The 18,465-nt window shown below is 37.8% G+C and overlaps 2 protein-coding genes across 3 annotated transcripts in view; one reads left to right on the plus strand and one right to left on the minus strand.

The window, feature by feature from the left end:
- myripa (myosin VIIA and Rab interacting protein a) overlaps window positions 1–7,475 on the minus strand; it is a 45,512-nt gene extending 38,037 nt beyond the window's left edge. For both annotated transcript variants that reach the window (XM_062023793.1, XM_062023795.1), the window contains exons 1-3: window positions 7,139–7,475; window positions 4,849–4,983; window positions 1,675–1,896 (exon numbers count right to left, since the gene is read on the minus strand). In XM_062023793.1, coding sequence (XP_061879777.1) covers window positions 1,675–1,896; window positions 4,849–4,958 — 332 coding nt within the window. In that variant the 5' untranslated portion in view covers window positions 4,959–4,983; window positions 7,139–7,475. The remainder of the gene's footprint in view (window positions 1–1,674; window positions 1,897–4,848; window positions 4,984–7,138) is intronic.
- Window positions 7,476–9,207: 1,732 nt separating this feature from the next.
- Window positions 9,208–18,465, plus strand: LOC133631247 (uncharacterized). Its single transcript, XM_062023416.1, has 3 exons — window positions 9,208–9,399; window positions 17,892–17,978; window positions 18,057–18,465. The coding sequence occupies exons 1-3, from the start codon at window positions 9,268–9,270 to the stop codon at window positions 18,159–18,161; spliced, it is 324 nt and encodes a 107-aa protein (XP_061879400.1). The 5' UTR covers window positions 9,208–9,267; the 3' UTR covers window positions 18,162–18,465.

Consider the following 18,465-nt stretch of genomic DNA (forward strand, 5'->3'; position numbering starts at 1 on the left):
CCCTTGCAGACTGTATTGATATATATTGATATATAATGTAGGAAGCAGAATATTAATAACAGAAAGAAACAACCCTTTTGTGTGAATGAGTGTGAATGGGGAGGGAGGTTTTTTGGGTTGGTGCACTAATTGTAAGTGTATCTTGTGTTTTTTATGTTGATTTAATTAAAAAAAAAAAGAAAAAAAAAAGATACTAATAGTAGAAATAACGATACCGATAATTTCCGATATTACATTTTAACGCATATATCGGCCGATATTATCGGACATCTCTACTTTTTACTGTCAATATCGGCTACTGAGTTAAATTTTTTAATGATTTCTGCTGGTGGTCAATTTAAAAAAATGTGCCTTGGCTCAAAAAAGGTTGAGAAACACTGCTGTAGACAACCACAACGTATACCACACCACGTTCTCTAGTTGGTAAAGTCATAGTTTTATCAACCCTGAAACAAAAAACAATAAAACATGTCAAATGTGGAAAAAATAGATCTATTGAAAGGAAATAAGAAGTGCATGTAGTGTGATTAGACAGCAGATATATGACCTAAATCAGGGGTCGGCAACCTTTACCACTCAAAGAGCCATTTTGGCAAGTTTCACAAATTAAAGAAAGTAATGGGAGCCACAAAAAAAATGTTTTAATTTAAAATGAAAAACACAGCATACAAACTTAAATGCTTTGTGCTATGTTAACCAGGGGTCTCCGACACACACATCGGCACGCACTTTAATGTGGAAATTTGATGTTAGTGCAGCCCGCGAGTTTTGAATGAATGTCGCTTGATAGCGTCATACTTGCCAACCCTCTCATTTTTCCCGGGAGACTCCCGAATATCAGAGCGTGATGACACTGCATTTGGCGCCCTCTGCAGTCTGCCCTAACAGTGTACCTGCTCAACCACATGTAGAATGCAGTTTCAGCTTGCTCACGTAAGAGACAGCAAGGCGTACTAGATCAGCAGCCACACATCTTACACTGACGGTACCAATACCCAGAATCCCATGCAGCCCTAACTCTTCCGCTCAACCAACGCACGGAGAGGGGGCGGGGGGTTGATGTGTGGGGGGATTTGGTGGTAGCGGGGGTGTATAATGTAGACCGGAAGAGTTAGGGCTGCATGGGATTCTGGGTAATGGTTGTGTTGTGTTTATGTTGTGTTACGGTGGGATGTTCTCCAGAAATGTGTTTTTCATTCTTTTTTGGTGTGGGTTCAGAGTGTGGCGCATATTTGTAACGTAACAATGTTAAAGTTGTTTGATACGGCTACCGTCAGTGTAAGCTGTGTGGCTGATGAGTAAGTACGCTTTGCTGTCTCCTGTGTGTTCAAGTAATAACAACATGCAACATGTGGCTGGACTGGCACGCTGTATGTAAATGCTATAGAGGACAATTACTGCAGTGCAATTAGGGCACGCCCTTTATTTAGTAATTAGAGTGTAAATAGGATTTTTTTCCCCCTGGGAGTAATCTATGAGAGACACTGAGATCCATAAGTCTCCTGGGAAAATCGGGGGGGTCGGCATGTATGTAGCTGAGCCGCATCAGAGTGGTCAAGGAGCCGCATGCGGCTCCGGAGCCGCGGGTTGCCGACCCCTGACCTAAATCCACCTCTCCCATCACAACGAGCCTCACACCCGTCCACCAACGCACACGCCAGTCATGGACGTTACCTGCTCTTCTGACAGGCGGAGCAGAGCCAGGCTTTGTGGCGTTTGTCGTAGAGTCTGCAGGCCTTGCACACGCTGTACAGGCAGTCCTGACAGCGGCGCTTGGGGTTGAGCAGGAAGCTGAAGGGCGCGCAGCAGCGGATGCAGCAGCGCTGGTTGAAGCAACGTTGCCGTGACAACAGGAGGCAGCGACTGCCCTCCTCGTCCAGCGCCTGCTTTAACTCGCTGGGGGAACGGATGAGAGGGAGGGGTGTTTAGAAACATTCGATCTGCTTAGCACAAAAACAGACAACAAAGGATTGGTTTAAATCAGGGGTCGGCAACCCAAAATGTTGAAAGAGCCATATTGGACCAAAAATACAAAAACAAATCTGTCTGGAGCCGCAAAAAATTAAAAGCCATATTACATACAGATAGTGTGTCAAGAGATATACATTTAAAGGACTTAAAGGAAACTAAATGACCTCAAATATAGCTACAAATGAGGCATAATGATGCAATATGTACATATAGCTAGCCTAAATAGCATGTTAGCATCGATTAGCTAGCATTAATGCAGTAACCAAATATGTCTGATTAGCACTCCACACAAGTCAATAACATCAACAAAACTCACCTTTGTGCCTTCACGCACAACGTTAACAGTTGGGTGGACAAAATGAGACAGAAAAAGAAGTGGCATAAAACACGTCCTAGAAAGCCGGAGAAAGTTATACATGGAAACAAACTAAGGTGAGTTCAAGGACCGCCAAAATTAGTAGGACAAAACGGCGCTCGCCAAATACTCGAATCAGTGAAGCATGTTTAATATAAACAGTGTGTTATAACAATTAGTGTCATGTTTGTCCTCCTACAGAAACCATATTAAAACAAAAAATATATTTTTTCCCCTCATCTTTTTCCATTTTTCATACATTTTTGAAAAAGCTCCAGAGAGCCACTAGGGCGGCGCTAAAGAGCCGCATGCGGCTCCAGAGCCGCGGGTTGCCGACCCCTGGTTTAAATGTTTTAATCACCGCCTTTATTTCACTTTGACTTGAATTGGAAGAAAATTGAGGTACCTAAGAACTAACTTCATTATTTAACTTGAATAAGGATTTGTAGTGCACAAGAAAGTGAAAAGGAAGCATTGTACCCAGTACTTTTACTGCAAAAAGTCAGTGTTCAAAAACAAGAAAAAAATAAATAAAATTTAAGGGTATTTTATTTGAACTAAGCAAAATTATCTGCCAATAGAACAAGAAAATTTGGCTTGTCAAGACTTTCCAAAACAAGTAAAATTAGCTAACCTCAATGAACCCAAAAATAGCTTAAAATAAGTATATTCTCACTAATAACAAGTGCACTTTTCTTGGTAGAAACATTTTTTGTTAGACCTTTTTGCTCAATATGTTGAAAAATATTCTTAAATGAAGTAAATGCTAGTGCCATTATCTTGACATAATGATATGCGCTCGGCATCATGATTTTTTTTTTCATGCTTGAAGTAAGAAATTACTACTTTAAAAAAGTAGTTTTCTACTTGTGAGTGTTGATGACACAGCTTTGCAACAGTTGATATTCTAGTTTCAAGCATGTTTTACTCAATATAGCTCATCAAATCTCAGCAACAAGCTGTAATATCTTACTGACATCATTTAGGACCAAAACACTTAAAACAAGTAAACCACTCTAACATAAAATCTGCTTAGTGAGAAGAATTATCTTATCAGACAGAAAATAAGCAAATATCACCCTTATTTGAGATATTTCATCTTACTTAGATTTCACTTTTTGCAGTGCATCTGTGCGCTGCGTGGCGCACCTCCAAGAGCACGCCGGCGCGCACCACTCCGGCTTCGGCAGGCGGCTACATTCAATCGGCTCAATCAGCAATCTACACACCTGTCGCTGATGAGCTTCCATGCCTTCTTAAGCCAGTGCAAACCTGCATTCCGGGCCAGAACGTAGTTCCCTGTTTCTTACAGTAAGCCAACTCGTATCAAGCTCTACACTGCAAAAAGTGAAATCTTAGTAAGATGAAATATGTCAAATAAGGGTGATATTTGCTTATTTTCTGTCTGATAAGATCATTCTTCTCACTAAGCAGATTTTATGTTAGAGTGTTTTACTTGTTTTAAGTGTTTTGGTCCTAAATGATCTCAGTAAGATATTACAGCTTGTTGCTGAGATTTGATGAGCTATATTGAGTAAAACATGCTTGAAACTAGAATATCAACTGTTGCAAAGCTGTGTCATCAACACTCACAAGTAGAAAACTACTTTTTTAAAGTCATCATTTTCTTACTTCAAGCATGAAAAAAAAAATCATGATGCCGAGCGCATATCTTGGTCGCTACATCTGTAAGTGCACGTTAAAACTCTACTATGCAAAGCGAAAGCCATTTATCAACAACACCCAGAAATGCCGCCGGCTTCGCTGGGCCCGAGCTCATCTAAGATGGACTGATGCAAAGTGGAAAAGTGTTCTGTGGTCTGACGAGTCCACATGGGTAACTTACACATCTGTGAAGGCGCCATTAATGCTGAAAGGTACATACAGCTTTTGGAGCAACATATGTTGCCATCCAAGCAACGTTACCATGGACGCCCCTGCTTATTTCAGCAAGACAATGCCAAGCCACGTGTTACATCAACGTGGCTTCATAGTAAAAGAGTGCGGGTACTAGACTTTTGGGTTTTGTATTTGTAGTCCTTTTCTGCTCCATCACTGATAAGAATAATATTACAAATATCTCAATCATTCTTATTGTCCCCTCTGGTGCGCAGCATTAAATAGTCCCACTGGAATCGAATCCTGATCAGAGACGTGTCAGGAAGACATGCAAATGTGTGTTTTAATGATATAACATTAGTTATCTCGCACTAAAAAATGTGTTTGTTTTCGAACAAAACATGCATGAAATTGAATTCAAACGTAATGAATATAGAACTAGTTTCACGTTAATAATAATGTGTCATGTTGCTTAGGGTGGCCCTGTTCTTCACGCCTGAGGCCCAGTGCCAATATTGTATTTGTTTGCATTGTTTCTGGGCTCTGCAGGCTGCATGTCGTTTAAGGAAGCTTGGTCTGAGCAGAACAGGAAAGGGCTGGGATTTCCTGTTTGGGACGAGCTCAGCTTAATCAACAGATAAGAGTAGCCAAACACCAAGAAGTTTTGCATTGAGTTAGCTCACCTGAGGCGCTCCTCCTCTTTCTTGCGCAGCCTCATGTCGCGCTGCACCACCTGTAGCACGTGCTCGGCCTCGTTGGCGCTCAGGCCCGACAGGTCCAACTTTCGGCCCATGGCGGACACGGAAGCTCAGCCGGCCCTTGTCAGAAAATAAAGTCAGTCCTGCATGTGTCAAACTGAGGAATCAAAAATAATGCCTTCAAATGTTTCTTAGAAGCAAATATAATTCACACACACAAATAATATGGTGTCATAGGCACAATATTCAATGCCGAGCACCCACGTGGGATTGATGGCAACTTTCAATCTTTAAAATAATTTTGAAAAATCAATCTTGTTGTTGATTTTGTGGCGAGTTTGGTCCGTTTTACAAAATAATAAAGCCACAAATCATACGGGATATTAACGTTTTGTTTTTTATACACACACACCGAGCACCCACTGGCAGAAATGTAGATCGGCGCCAATGATATACGCAATGTATACTGCATTAAAATATACATATATATATATATATATATATATATATATATAACTAAATTGTTAAACAATAAGTAAAATATGAAAAAAAATCAACTAAGTAATACGAAAACAATTATTTTGTCACTTACATATTTGTGTTGGAGTCCATATCAAAATTGGTTTCGACTAAAAAATGAATTGAATAAAATAAAAACAACCTGTCAGAATTATCTGTTAGAATTAAAAGATTAAATTAAATTAAATTAATTATTAAATTAAGTTAAATTAAATTTAAAATTAAACTAATTAAAGTAAAAGATTAAAAGATATATTAAAATAAATTAGCTTAAACAAGGTAAAAAAAAATGATGGTCCGTGTACCTTCTGTTCAAATTTTTAAATGCAAATCATAATTCATAATGAATTACATTTAAATTAAATTAATTATTAAATTAAATGAAATTTAAAATTAAACTAATTAAATTAAAAGATATATTAAAATAAATTGGCTTAAACAAGGTAAAAAAAAAAAAATTGATGGTCTGTGTACCTTCCGTTCAAATTTTTAAATGCAAATCATAATTCATAAGTAATGACATTTAAATTAAATTAATAAATAAAATTAATTAATTAAAATTAATTAACTAAAAATTTATTAAACTAATTAAATTAAAAGATATTAAAATAAATTAGCTTAAACAAGGTAAAAAAAAAAAAGAAGATGGTCCGTGTACCTTCCGTTCAAATTTTTAAATGCAAATCATAATTCATAATTAATTACATTTAAATTAAATTAACTATTAAATTAAATTAATTACATTTAAAATGAATTGAACTAATTAAATTAAAAGATTAAAAGATATATTAAAATAAATTAGCTTAAAACAAGGTAAAAAAAAAAATGATGGTCCGTGTACCTTCCGATCAAATTTTTAAATGCAAATCATAATTCATAATTAATTACATTTAAATTAAATTAGTTATTAAATACAATTAAATACATTAAATTTAATTAATTACATTTAAAATTAATTAAACTAATTAAATTAAAAGATTAAAATACATATTAAAATAAATTAGCTTAAACAAGGTGAAACAAAATGATGGTCCGTGTACCTTCCGTTCAAATTTTTAAATGCAAATCAAAAAACAAATTTCGGACCATTTTTTTCTATTTTCATTCCTGAGACAAAAGTTGGACAACTATTTAATGACACTTTTTAAAAATGACAATGGGACTCCCGCTGAACAAAGATGTTACCATTATGCTAAAAACATGCTAAATGCAAAGGAAAAGCTAAAATACTGCTTCCGGTTTAACTTGTCATCACACGGATAAACACGCATTTTTGCATTTTGGATGAACATATATTCGATGTTTGTGTTTATCTGGAAAAATACAAATCCATACAAGGAAAATAGCACAAAATCCTATTTTATAGAGATATTTGACTGAAAATTAAACCTTTGTTTTAAAATGTGCCATATATAATACAAATCGAAAAACGGCCCTAATTTTGTTTTTTGATTTGCTTTTCAGAATTGGAACTAGAATGAACGGAAGGTACACGGACCAATTATGAATATAAAAAGATATGTCAAAGAATATAAATAAAACCTTTTTTTTTTTTTTAAATATACATGTTTTCCGGATATATATATTGTACAAAAAAATGTTTTAAAAAACTTTTTTTTCTTAATAGTTAAATACTGTAACAAGAATTGATATCAATAATTATAAAAAGTTAGCACATTATGACTTACCACAAATATATCAACTTTGGAAAATATTAGCAAACATAGATTAAATATTAAAATGTTTGCTGACTCACCAAATTTCTGGTCAAAACAAAATCATCAAGAACATGAAAAGGTATTTTTGATGTTTTTAAAAATAGCCCTTAATTGAAATCTAAACAACAATTAGAGAAAATGACAAGTCGTCAGCCCCAAGAGCATTTGAGCACTTATGAGAGAGTACAGTGTGAGTTCAGAAACGCCCTTTTCTCCTAATCCGTTTCCAGAAAAGAAAAGAAAAAACAGGATAAGCCTCCTCCACCTAAAGTACTTTGTGCAATAAAGTAGCAGGCGTAAGGGGATGATGTAAACTAGAACAAAATACAAGCCTTGAATACACAATTTACATAACCACTGCAGTGTTGACCTTCCTCATGCTGAAAATAAAAGTAAAAACCAACATTATGGCAAGGGGTCAAGACATGGAGTTTTCTTGGTCTAATACTTTCATGCCATGTTGAAAAGGATCAAGGACTACACAGAAGATGAAAAGGAAAATGCAATTAAGGCAGAAAAGCAAAAAAGAAAAGGGTAATAAATGATGACGAAGACCAAAATGATTCAAAAAGAAGGAGCCGCACATGCTGCTTCTGGTCTGTCAGAAAGTCAGTCACTACGTTACCATGCACTAAATTAGCCTGATTTCTCAAATACTTCCTTTTTTTCTATTTTTACACCAGCACCACTTCCCACTTCCCAGGTAAATGGAACGCAGCATGGTAGAAGCTGCAAAACAACCAAAGAAACGAAAAGTTTTGCCTTAGGAGACAAAAATAAGAAAACGGGAGCCTACCAGGATAAAAAAAGGACAGTCATGGATCTTTATTCAGCTCAAAAAGGAGGGAATTTCGATCCAAAGCTGCCTTAGCAATGTCAGGTCTTTAGGTAGGAAATGCATCCATCCATCCATCTTCCGGATGGATCGGGTTGTGGGGGCTGCAGCTGAAGCTCTGATATCCCTCTCCATAACCATTCCATCCAGCTCCTCCCAAGGGGATCCCAAGGCATTCCCTGGCTAGCTTGGAGACATCAATCAATCAATCAATCAATGTTTATTTATATAGCCCTAAATCACAAGTGTCTCAAAGGGCTGCACAAGCCACAACGACATCCTCGGTTCAGATCCCACATAAGGGCAAGGAAAAACTCACAACCCAGTGGGATGTCAATGTGAATGACTATGAGAAACCTTGGAGTGGACTGGACTCTCACAATATTATGCTAGATCCACTATGGACTGGACTCTCACACTATTATGTTAGATCCACTATGGACTGGACTCTCACTATTATGTTAGATCCACTATGGACTGGACTCTCACACTATTATGTTAGATCCACTATGGACTGGACTCTCACTATTATGTTAGATCCACTATGGACTGGACTCTCACACTATTATGTTAGATCCACTATGGACTGAACTCTCACACTATTATGTTAGATCCACTATGGACTGGACTCTCACTATTATGTTAGATCCACTATGGACTGGACTCTCACACTATTATGTTAAATCCACTATGGACTGGACTCTCACACTATTATGCTAGATCCACTATGGACTGGACTCTCACACTATTATGTTAGATCCACTATGGACTGGACTCTCACACTATTATGCTAGATCCACTATGGACTGGACTCTCACAATATTATGTTAGATCCACTATGGACTGGACTCTCACTATTATGTTAGATCCACTATGGACTGGACTCTCACACTATTATGTTAAATCCACTATGGACTGGACTCTCACAATATTATGCTAGATCCACTATGGACTGGACTCTCACACTATTATGTTAGATCCACTATGGACTGGACTCTCACACTATTATGTTAGATCCACTATGGACTGGACTCTCACACTATTATGTTAGATCCACTATGGACTGGACTCTCACACTATTATGTTAGATCCACTATGGACTGGACTCTCACAATATTATGCTAGATCCACTCAACCATTCTGTGATTTCAACTAAGCAAAGTAAACAGTCGGTGTGTCATTAGGGGGCTCACAGGAAGACAACATTTTACATGTTTGGGACTTTGTGTAAACAAGTAAAATAGTTTGAGATAGCTAATATGTGTGTGGATGTGCTATTTAGCCACCAGTCGTCTAGAAAGCTCCAGTGTGAAAGGAAGACAAAAGCCAGTCATGGACATCCGGGTGTTGTTGGCTTTTTTGTGTGTGCAGCTTGTGTTGCTGCTCTCAGCCTTGCAGGCCACACATGGCAGTACCGTAGGGAGACCCCCGTTGGTGGATCCGCCGTACCGTACTCATCACCGGGTAAGAAGATGTTAGTTTTAGCCAACAAGTCAAATAGTTTGATGTTTACAGCCTCCATGTTGCAAAATTGTGCCTTGTGTTGCAAAGTATCACATTTTCTAACACTTGCCAACTTTCAAAGATTATACTTTTTTTTTCCACAGATAACCGAAGGATGTGGGCGTTACTTATATGATATAAGTATATATATATATGTGTATATAAGGATTAGTTAGCTTTCTGTTACCATCTCGGGTCAGTTTTGACCCATGTCTTAAATCATCTGTAAAATACACTAAAAACTATTATCTATCATCCAATTTGTTTCTCATCTCTTCGTTACCTCGTTAGGCTTCTTATCCATGAAAATATTGGTTTAAATATTTTTGGTGTGGGCCATTGGGCCTTTTTTGTTGTCAGTATACCCCATCGATTTCAATGAAAAAAAAAAGGTAAAATGAACCTGAAGATAGTCGTATAAATAAATAAAAGGTTGTTGTGTTTGTTACCTGACTATTACTGAGGGTTATTAGAACAGACTGCAAAAATTCAGTGTTAAAAATAAAATTAAAATTTAAAAAAAATACAAAAATGAAGGGTATTTTATTTGAACTAAGCAAAATTATCTGCCAATAGAACAAGAAAATTCAGCTTGTCAAGACTTTCCAAAACAAGTAAAATTAAAGCTGCAAGCAGCGTTGGACGGGTCCGCATTTTGGCAGGTGCTAGTCCTAGGTGTCCCAATACTTTTGTCCAGTGGTAGTCCTGAATGAGACCTACATAGAGGTTTTTGTTTCATGTCTCTATGATATTCGTACTGGGAGTTAGAGGAAGTTGTGTCTGTGTTTTTTTCCTAGGTGCTGCGGCACAGTGGTTCTTTTCTTTGAAGGCTCGTAAAATCAAAACCGTAGCACTTATTAAAACGCTTTCGCCAACTTTTAATCAGAAGGGTTCAATCTCTCTCCTGGAGTAGTTTGAAGCCAAAACGACAAACGCGCTCAGAGGAGATCATGTTTGATGTTTGGTGACCGCTTTTTAAAAAAAAATTGTTTTGAAGTGGGAATATCAAACTTCCTGTTGATTTTTGCTGAAGGATTTCAATCTATGAAATGTAGGTCTAAGTGAGACCTACGTAGAGGTTTTTGTTTCATGTCTCTAAAACGTTCCTACCGGAAGTTACAAGCAGTTTTGTCTGTGTTTTCCTCTGAGAAGCAGTTTTGTCTCTGGGAGTTAGAGGAAGTTGTGTCTGTGTTTTTTTCCTAGGTGCTGCGGCACAGTGGTTCTTTTCTTTGAAGGCTCGTAAAATCAAAACCGTAGCACTGATTAAAACGCTTTCGCCAACTTTTAATCAGAAGGGTTCAATCTCTCTCCTGTAGTAGTTTGAAGCCAAAACGAAAAACGCGCTCAGAGGAGATAATGTTTGATGTTTGGTGACCGCTTTTTAAAAAACAAATGTTTTGAAGTGGGAATATCAAACTTCCTGTTGATTTTTGCTGAAGGATTTCAATCTATGAAATGTAGGTCTAAGTGAGACCTACGTAGAGGTTTTTGTTTCATGTCTCTAAAACGTTCCTACCGGAAGTTACAAGCAGTTTTGTCTGTGTTTTCCTCTGAGAAGCAGATTGTCTCTGTTTTATTCAAAAATTGCGCTAGAGCGCAATCTTGAGTTTTGGGGTTCGGTTTTTTTTTAGATCGCAATTTCCACCAGTCCCAATGTGTGTGGTGAGTTTTGAAGTATTTTAAGGGGGTCAAATTACAGCTCAAAGAGGCAAAAATGAGTGTTTTTAGTCATTTTTTGTGTTGAAGGGGAAATTGCCAAGGTTTTTGTTTCATGTCTCTACGATCTTCCTAGTGGGAGTTACAGGCAGTTTGTTTTTGGTTTTTTCCTAGGGGGTGCTAGAGCGCAATTTTGATTTTTGGGGTTTGGTTTTTTTACTAAAGTGTGCTGTCCCAGTTTGTTCTATGTGTGTATAAAATTTGGTGAGTTTTGAAGCATGTTAAGGGGGGCAAAGTAGTGCGCAAAGCTGCGGAATAATAATCAACCTTACAATTTCAATAGGTTCCTTTGTACAGGGTACATGCGAACCCTAATTAGCTAACCTCAATGAACCCAAAAATACCTTAAAATAAGTATATTCTCCGTGAGTGCACTTTTCTTGGTAGAAAGAACAAATATGAGACATTTTTGCTCAATATGTTGAAAAATATTCTTAAATGAAGTAAATGCTAGTGCCATTATCTTGACATAATGATATGCGGTATGGCGTAATGCAGGCCTGGGCAATTATTTTGACTCGGGGGGCCACATTTAGAGAAAGAAATGTGTCTGGGGGCCGGTATATCTATTTCTAGGAACACTAATATAAAACCTCACAATAATGTCTGATTGAATGGTAAAAACGTTATGACAGATCGCCTTAAAAAACGTAATGGAATTTGTATTTTTTCTATGAACAATAAAACACTGAATATTGACAAAATATGAACGTCACACCCCCTTTCGATTGACATATTTTACAATCAAGTGAAACGCAACAAAAATGCAACAAACAGTGAAATATGAATGGGAAGAGTACAAAATAAACCCACCTACAATCTGATATATCTGATATTTGCTGAATTTCCCCCAGGGATCAATAAAGTACTTTCTATTCTATTCTATTCTATATATCACTAAGCTGTAGAACTTTGTTGTGAAAATTTCCTTCCGCGTCTGTGGAAACGCTTCCCGCCCACACTGCTTGGTGCCTCGTCTGAGCTGCTGTGACGTAGAGTACCATAGTAACTAATTAGATGACCATAGTAACTAATTAGATGACCATAGTAACTGGTATATAAGCGCAGATTCTAACCATTGAAATACTTAGTATAGTTGAAGACTTACTGTCATTAGAAAACATGACTGCACATCATAATCGCAGCCAGGGCCGGCCCGTGGCATAGGCCGTATAGGCAAATGCTAAGGGCGCCACGCCAGTGCCACAAATGTTGGAGGAAAAAAAATAAAAAAAATAGTTGGTACTATTATTTCTAAATACAAAAAATAATCCCACGTTAATTAAAATGCAAAGTAAAGCCTATTTAATAGAAATATTATTTGTTACAACATTACGCGCCCCTCATCCCCCCGCACGGTGCGCCCCCTCCCTTCCCGTATCATGACTCTTACCACATCAAAAAATCAACACAAGATGTCAAAACGGCCAAAACTGTCAGGTGCCCAGGGAAGAAAAAAGAGAAAAGAGGAGGAGAAACGAGAAAAAGACAGAGGTAGCAGGTAGGTAACGTTAGCCTACATGAAATTATTTGTCTGTTACAGAATGTGATAGTAACCTGGCTTTAGCATTAAGCTAATGTTACATGATTCGTCAATTGCTAATCAATAAATAGCAAGTTCTGTTTTAACGTCGGGTTAATATTGTGGAGGGGGCTAAATTGTTATGGAAAATAATAATGTAACGTTAGGTAATTACAGTACTCCCACCTTACATTCCTCAGGGACATTTGTATTAGATCTTTTAAGCAGGTGTTTTTTGTTGACATTGTTATTGCCTTCTGGTTAGCTAATGTTTGCCCTGCAGGTAATAGTCACTTTTCCACCCCTTTATATATTAGGTATAGTTGTAAGCCTAGTTGTTAAAGTGCACACCATTAATGTTAATTAAGCAATATCACATGAGAGGGAATGCTGTTTTTTAATTTGAGCACTGCTGTGATTCGGTTAAAGATAATCATAACATAACATTCTCATATAATATGTTAATTTACTTTCTTTAAGTAAAAAAAAAAGGTCAAAGACAAAGCTATTCGGTTTCTTGTGAGTATATACACTTCACTGCCGATGTGTGTGTGTGTGTGTGGGGGGTGGGGGGGGGGGGGGGTCCCTAAGATTGGTTAGGGCCAGGCCTGATCGCAGCTACAGTTTCCATCTTAAAGGTAAAAAAGAATTATTTGGGAATGTCCGGCGGGCCAGATTGAAAAGCTCAACGGGCCCCATGTGGCTCCCGGGCCTTAATATGCCCAGGTCTGGCATAATGGGTAGGGCGGCCGTGCCAGAAGCCTGAGGGTTGCAGGTTCGCTCCCCGCCTCTTGACATCCAAATCGCTGCCGTTGTGTCCTTGGGCAGGACACTTCACCCTTTCCCCCGGTGCCGCTCACACTAGTGAATGAATGAATGATGAATGAGTAATGGGTGATGGTCGGAGGGGCCGTAGGCGCAAACTGGCAGCCTCGCTTCCGTCAGTCTACCCCAGGGCAGCTGTGGCTACAAATGTAGCTTACCACCATCACGGTGTGACTGAATGATGGCTTCTCACTTCTCTGTGAGTGCTTTGAGTATCTAATAATAGAAAAGTGCGATATAAAATCTAATCCATTATTATTATTATTATATGCGCTCGGCATCATGATTTTTTTTTTCATGCTTAAGGTAAGAAATGATGACTTTAAAAAAGTAGTTTTCTACTTGTGAGTGTTGATGACACAGCTTTGCAACAGTTGATATTCTAGTTTCAAGCATGTTTTACTCAATATAGCTCATCAAATCTCAGCAACAAGCTGTAATATCTTACTGACATCATTTAGGACCAAAACACTTAAAACAAGTAAAACACTCTAATATAAAATCTTATGTGCGCAAGTCCCGGGATGCCCAAAATGTCCATAACACACCCAGCCGAGTCCCACAGGGAGGGGGGATAAAAGTTGGAAAAGTCGGCAAAAGTCCCAAAAATGTTCAAAATACCTACCCAGGTTCGAGTCCCACAAGTCCTGCCACCGGCTGGGATGCCCAAAGTGTCCAAAATGCGCTGAGCAAAGTCCCACAGGAAGGCGTGGAGAAAATGTTCAAAAATCCCACCCGGGTTCGAGTGCCACAAGTCTTAAGACTTGTGACACTCATGGGACTGGAACCTGGGTAGGTATTTTGAACATTTTTGGGACTTTTGCCGACTTATCCAACTTTTATCCCCCCTCCCCGTGGGACTCGGCTGGGTGTGCTATGGACATTTTGGGCATCCCGGGACTTGCGCGGCCGGCGGCGGGACTTGTGGGACTCGAACCTGGGTAGGTATTTTGAACATTTTTGGGGACTTTTGACGACTTATCTCACTTTTCTCCCCCACTTCCCGTGGGACTTTGCTGGGTGCGTTTTGGACATTTTTTGCATCCCGGGACTTGTGCGGCCTGGCGGCGGGACTCGCGGGACTGGAACCCGGGGAGATATTTTGGACAAAATTTGGACTTTTGACCATTTTGGCTGCCTTTTCCCCTCTTCTTCCCCGCCTTCCTGTGCACCATTGCTGGGTGTGATTTGGACATTTGGACAAAAATACTTTCAAGCATGTTTTACTCAATATAGGTCATCAAATCTCAGCAACAAGCTGTAATATCTTACTGAGATCATTTAGGACCAAAACACTTCAAACAAGTAAAACACTCTAACATAAAATCTGCTTAGTGAGAAGAATTATCTTATCAGACAGAAAATAAGCAAATATCACCCTTATTTGACATATTTCATCTTACTTAGATTTCATCTCTTAAATAAATGTGTTTTATTTATGTTTTCATTTTAATAATTTTAACTATAGTAATATCTATGGTGTCAATTTCGACCCATATATATTTACTTCAAGAAAAAGGCTAAAAAGTTTTTTTTTTTGGAAAAATCCCTCCTTTTTGGGACCACCCTCATTTCACCAGCAGGGGGTGCAAATGAGACATTGTCTATTAGATGCAATGTTATTGGGACCATGATTTATGTCATCACTTGTTCACACCTCCTCATATGGAAGGTACTTTTCCTTGTTCATGTCTCAAGAAGGGTACAAATACAAGAACACACACACACACACACACACACACATTCTTGCATTTCTTACCTTTTTGAGACCTCTGAAAAATGCCTACCTCTTTAGGACCACCCTTTGTAGATATGTAAAGATTCGTATTTACAACATTAATAATAATGTATGCATACTATGCAAATATAAAAAAAGTAAGCTTTAATTAATTAATTTTATTTGTAATTGGTTTTTAATCTTCATTATTTACTTCAAGTTATTACAGTATGTCTCTATATCAGGGGTCACCAACCTTTTTGGAACCAAGAGCTATTTCTTGGGTAGTGATTAATGCGAAGGGCTACCAGTTTGATACACACTTCAATAAATTGCCAGAAATAGCCAATTTGCTCAATTTACCTTTAACTCTATGTTATTATTAATAATTAATGATATGTACACTTAATTGAACGGTTTAAAAGAGAAGAAAACACAAAAAAAAAAAGACAATTAAATTTTGAAACATAGTTTATCAATTCAAAATTCAACCAAAAAAGAGAAGAGAAAAACTAGCTAATTCGAATCTTTTTGAAAAAATTAAAAAAATAATTTGTGGAACATCATTAGTAATTTTTCCTGATTAAGATTAATTTTAGAATTTTGATGACATGTTTTAAATAGGTTAAAATCCAATCTACACTTTGTTAGAATATATAACAAATTGGACCAAGCTATATTTCTAACAAAGACAAATCGTTATTTCTTCTAGATTTTCCAGAACAAAAATTTTAAAAGAAATTCAAAAGACTTTGAAATAAGATTTAAATTTGATTCTACAGATTTTCTAGATTTGCCAGAATATTTTTTTTTGAATTTTAATCATGATAAGTTTGAAGAAATATTTCACAAATATTTTTCGTCGAAAAAACAGAAGCTAAAATGAAGAATTAAATTAAAATGTATGTATTATTCTTTACAATAAAAAAAATAAATTTACTTGAACATTGATTTAAATTGTCAGGAAATAAGAGGAAGGAATTTAAAAGGTAAAAAGGTATATGTGTTTAAAAATCCTAAAATCATTTTTAAGGTTGTATTTTATCTCTAAAATTGTCTTTCTGGAAGTTATAAGAAGCAAAGTAAAAAAAAAAAAGAATTTATTTAAACAAGTGAAGACCAAGTCTTTAAAATATTTTCTTGGATTTTCAAATTCTATTTGAGTTTTGTCTCTCTTAGAATTAAAAATGTCGGGCAAAGCGAGACCAGCTTGCTAGAAAATAAATACAATTTAAAAAATAGAGGCAGCTCACTGGTAAGTGCTGCTATTTGAGCTATTTTTAGAACAGGCCGGCGGGCTACTCATCTGGGGCCGTACTTATCAAGCTTCTTAGAGTGCCATTTTACACTTAAGTCCTGAGAATTTGCGAAATTTAGTCCTACTCTCAAACTTAAGAATAAAAGCTTTTTATCAACGTTCTTAAGTCTAAGAATCACTCCTACTCTCCATGATATTTAAGAGACCTTCAGAGGTGTCTTAAGTGGTTAGGAGTTGCCAGCAGGGGATGGCACTGAGGCGAGAGAGACGTGCGCGAACGTTCAGGGAACGGAACAATGTTTTTTTTTTTTGATGACGAGCAGCTGATCAAACGGTATCGTTTAGACAGAGCGGATATTATTTTTGTCACAGATTTAATACTTTTCGATTCCTTGTTGATTTCTGCATGTGGCTGCAGTGGGCTAGTATATATAGAGCCACCCACACCAGTTTCAAATTAGTTGCCTAATTAATGAATTGGAAAAAAATTGTTATGACAGTAGCGTATGTGTGTGGCCGTGAGGTGAGTGACGTCAGTGAGTGTGTGGGCGAGAGAAGAGAGGGAGCGGTAGCGTGAGTGCCGGCGGGGACTAGTTTGTTTTGTATTATTTTGTAGTTTATTGTCAAAATATACACTCCCATTGTCCACTTCAATATTTCCAAGATATTTCTTTATTCTTAGACAACGGATTCCCTTCCGTGATTGGTCATTTCTATGGACACAGAAATGACGTCACCTAAAATTCCGTTTACGGCACATAGTAATGTCGTAATTCAGCTCTGAGTGTGACACTTAAGATTCAGTCCTACACTTCGCTGAAAGTGTGAGTAAGACGCTTGATAACTAACTTTTAAGTGCAGCTTTCAGCGAAGAATTGATTTACTCTTAAGTCAACTCTTAGCAGACTTCTTAGGAGTAATTCTAAGAAGCTTGATAAGTACGGCCCCTGGTCCTTACGGGCTACCTGGTGCCCGCGGGCACCGCGTTGGTGACCCCTGCTCTATATACATATTTATTTTAAATTAATTTTGGCCAAAGGGGGCGCATTTCAATTTCTTAGACACACTTGTTATTTCATATGTTGACCAGAGGGGGAGCACTTTTATGTCAAATCCATAGTTTTAAAGCAACAAACATGTTATTTGCAACATTCGACAAAAATGCCCAAACCAGAGAACCAGAGTAGCAGGAACCGCATCCGCCATCAGTGTGTGAATGTGTGTGTGAATGGGTGAATGTGGAAATAGTGTCTTTGAGTGCCTTCAAGGTAAAAAAAGCGCTATACAAGCATAACCCATTTTTATTTACCATTTAACATGGGACTTGCACACAGAGAAGATTTAAAGCCATAACAATAATTAACAGAATGTTATCAGTTGTGGCCAATGGCTGACGAGCATGATGTATTCTCCAGGAAAGGAAAAGGCCGCCACTCTGGTTAAGAAAGTCACAATCAAACTGCAGCCGGAGACTTTCAGCATGTGGAATACTCGGCGTGATGGTGAATGTCTTTTTCTTTTGAATCAAATGAATACGTTTTTATTGCCTCTGAATGGACTGTGCCCCGTGTTTGTTGCAGGGTCCTCCTCCAACCTCTCCCCCTCCACCCCCTCCACCCCCTCCTCCACCTCCTGAGCCCATCGCCTGCTTCATGCATGAGCCTGCACACCCGCCCAATTGGTGACAAGAATGTGTAGCCAGAATGGAGCAACCTTCACTAGATATGAATATATAGTCAGTCACTGTCCACCACACGGAGCTACTCCTACATACTATAATGAGCTCTAAAGCAGGAGTTTGCCTGGAAGGGGCCCCTAACTTGCCAAACTCTATGTTTCAATCAATGTTCACTTATATTCACTACCATGAAGTGATTAACGTGGACCCCCGACTTCAACAAGTTGAAAAACGTATTCGGGTGTTACCATTTAGTGGTCAATTGTACGGAATATGTACTGTACTGTGCAATCTACTAATAAAAGTCTCAA

This window comes from Entelurus aequoreus, linkage group LG16, assembly GCF_033978785.1.
Source record: "Entelurus aequoreus isolate RoL-2023_Sb linkage group LG16, RoL_Eaeq_v1.1, whole genome shotgun sequence".
NCBI classification, from domain to species: Eukaryota; Metazoa; Chordata; class Actinopteri; order Syngnathiformes; family Syngnathidae; genus Entelurus; species Entelurus aequoreus.

Coding starts and splice junctions, on each gene's coding strand:
- LOC133631247 (XM_062023416.1), top strand. CDS start 9,268: ATGGACATCCGGGTGTTGTTGGCTTTTTTGTGTGTGCAGCTTGTGTTG. Junction 9,400..17,891: donor CGTACCGTACTCATCACCGG/GTAAGAAGATGT, acceptor TGTATTCTCCAG/GAAAGGAAAAGGCCGCCACT. Junction 17,979..18,056: donor GTGGAATACTCGGCGTGATG/GTGAATGTCTTT, acceptor TGTTTGTTGCAG/GGTCCTCCTCCAACCTCTCC.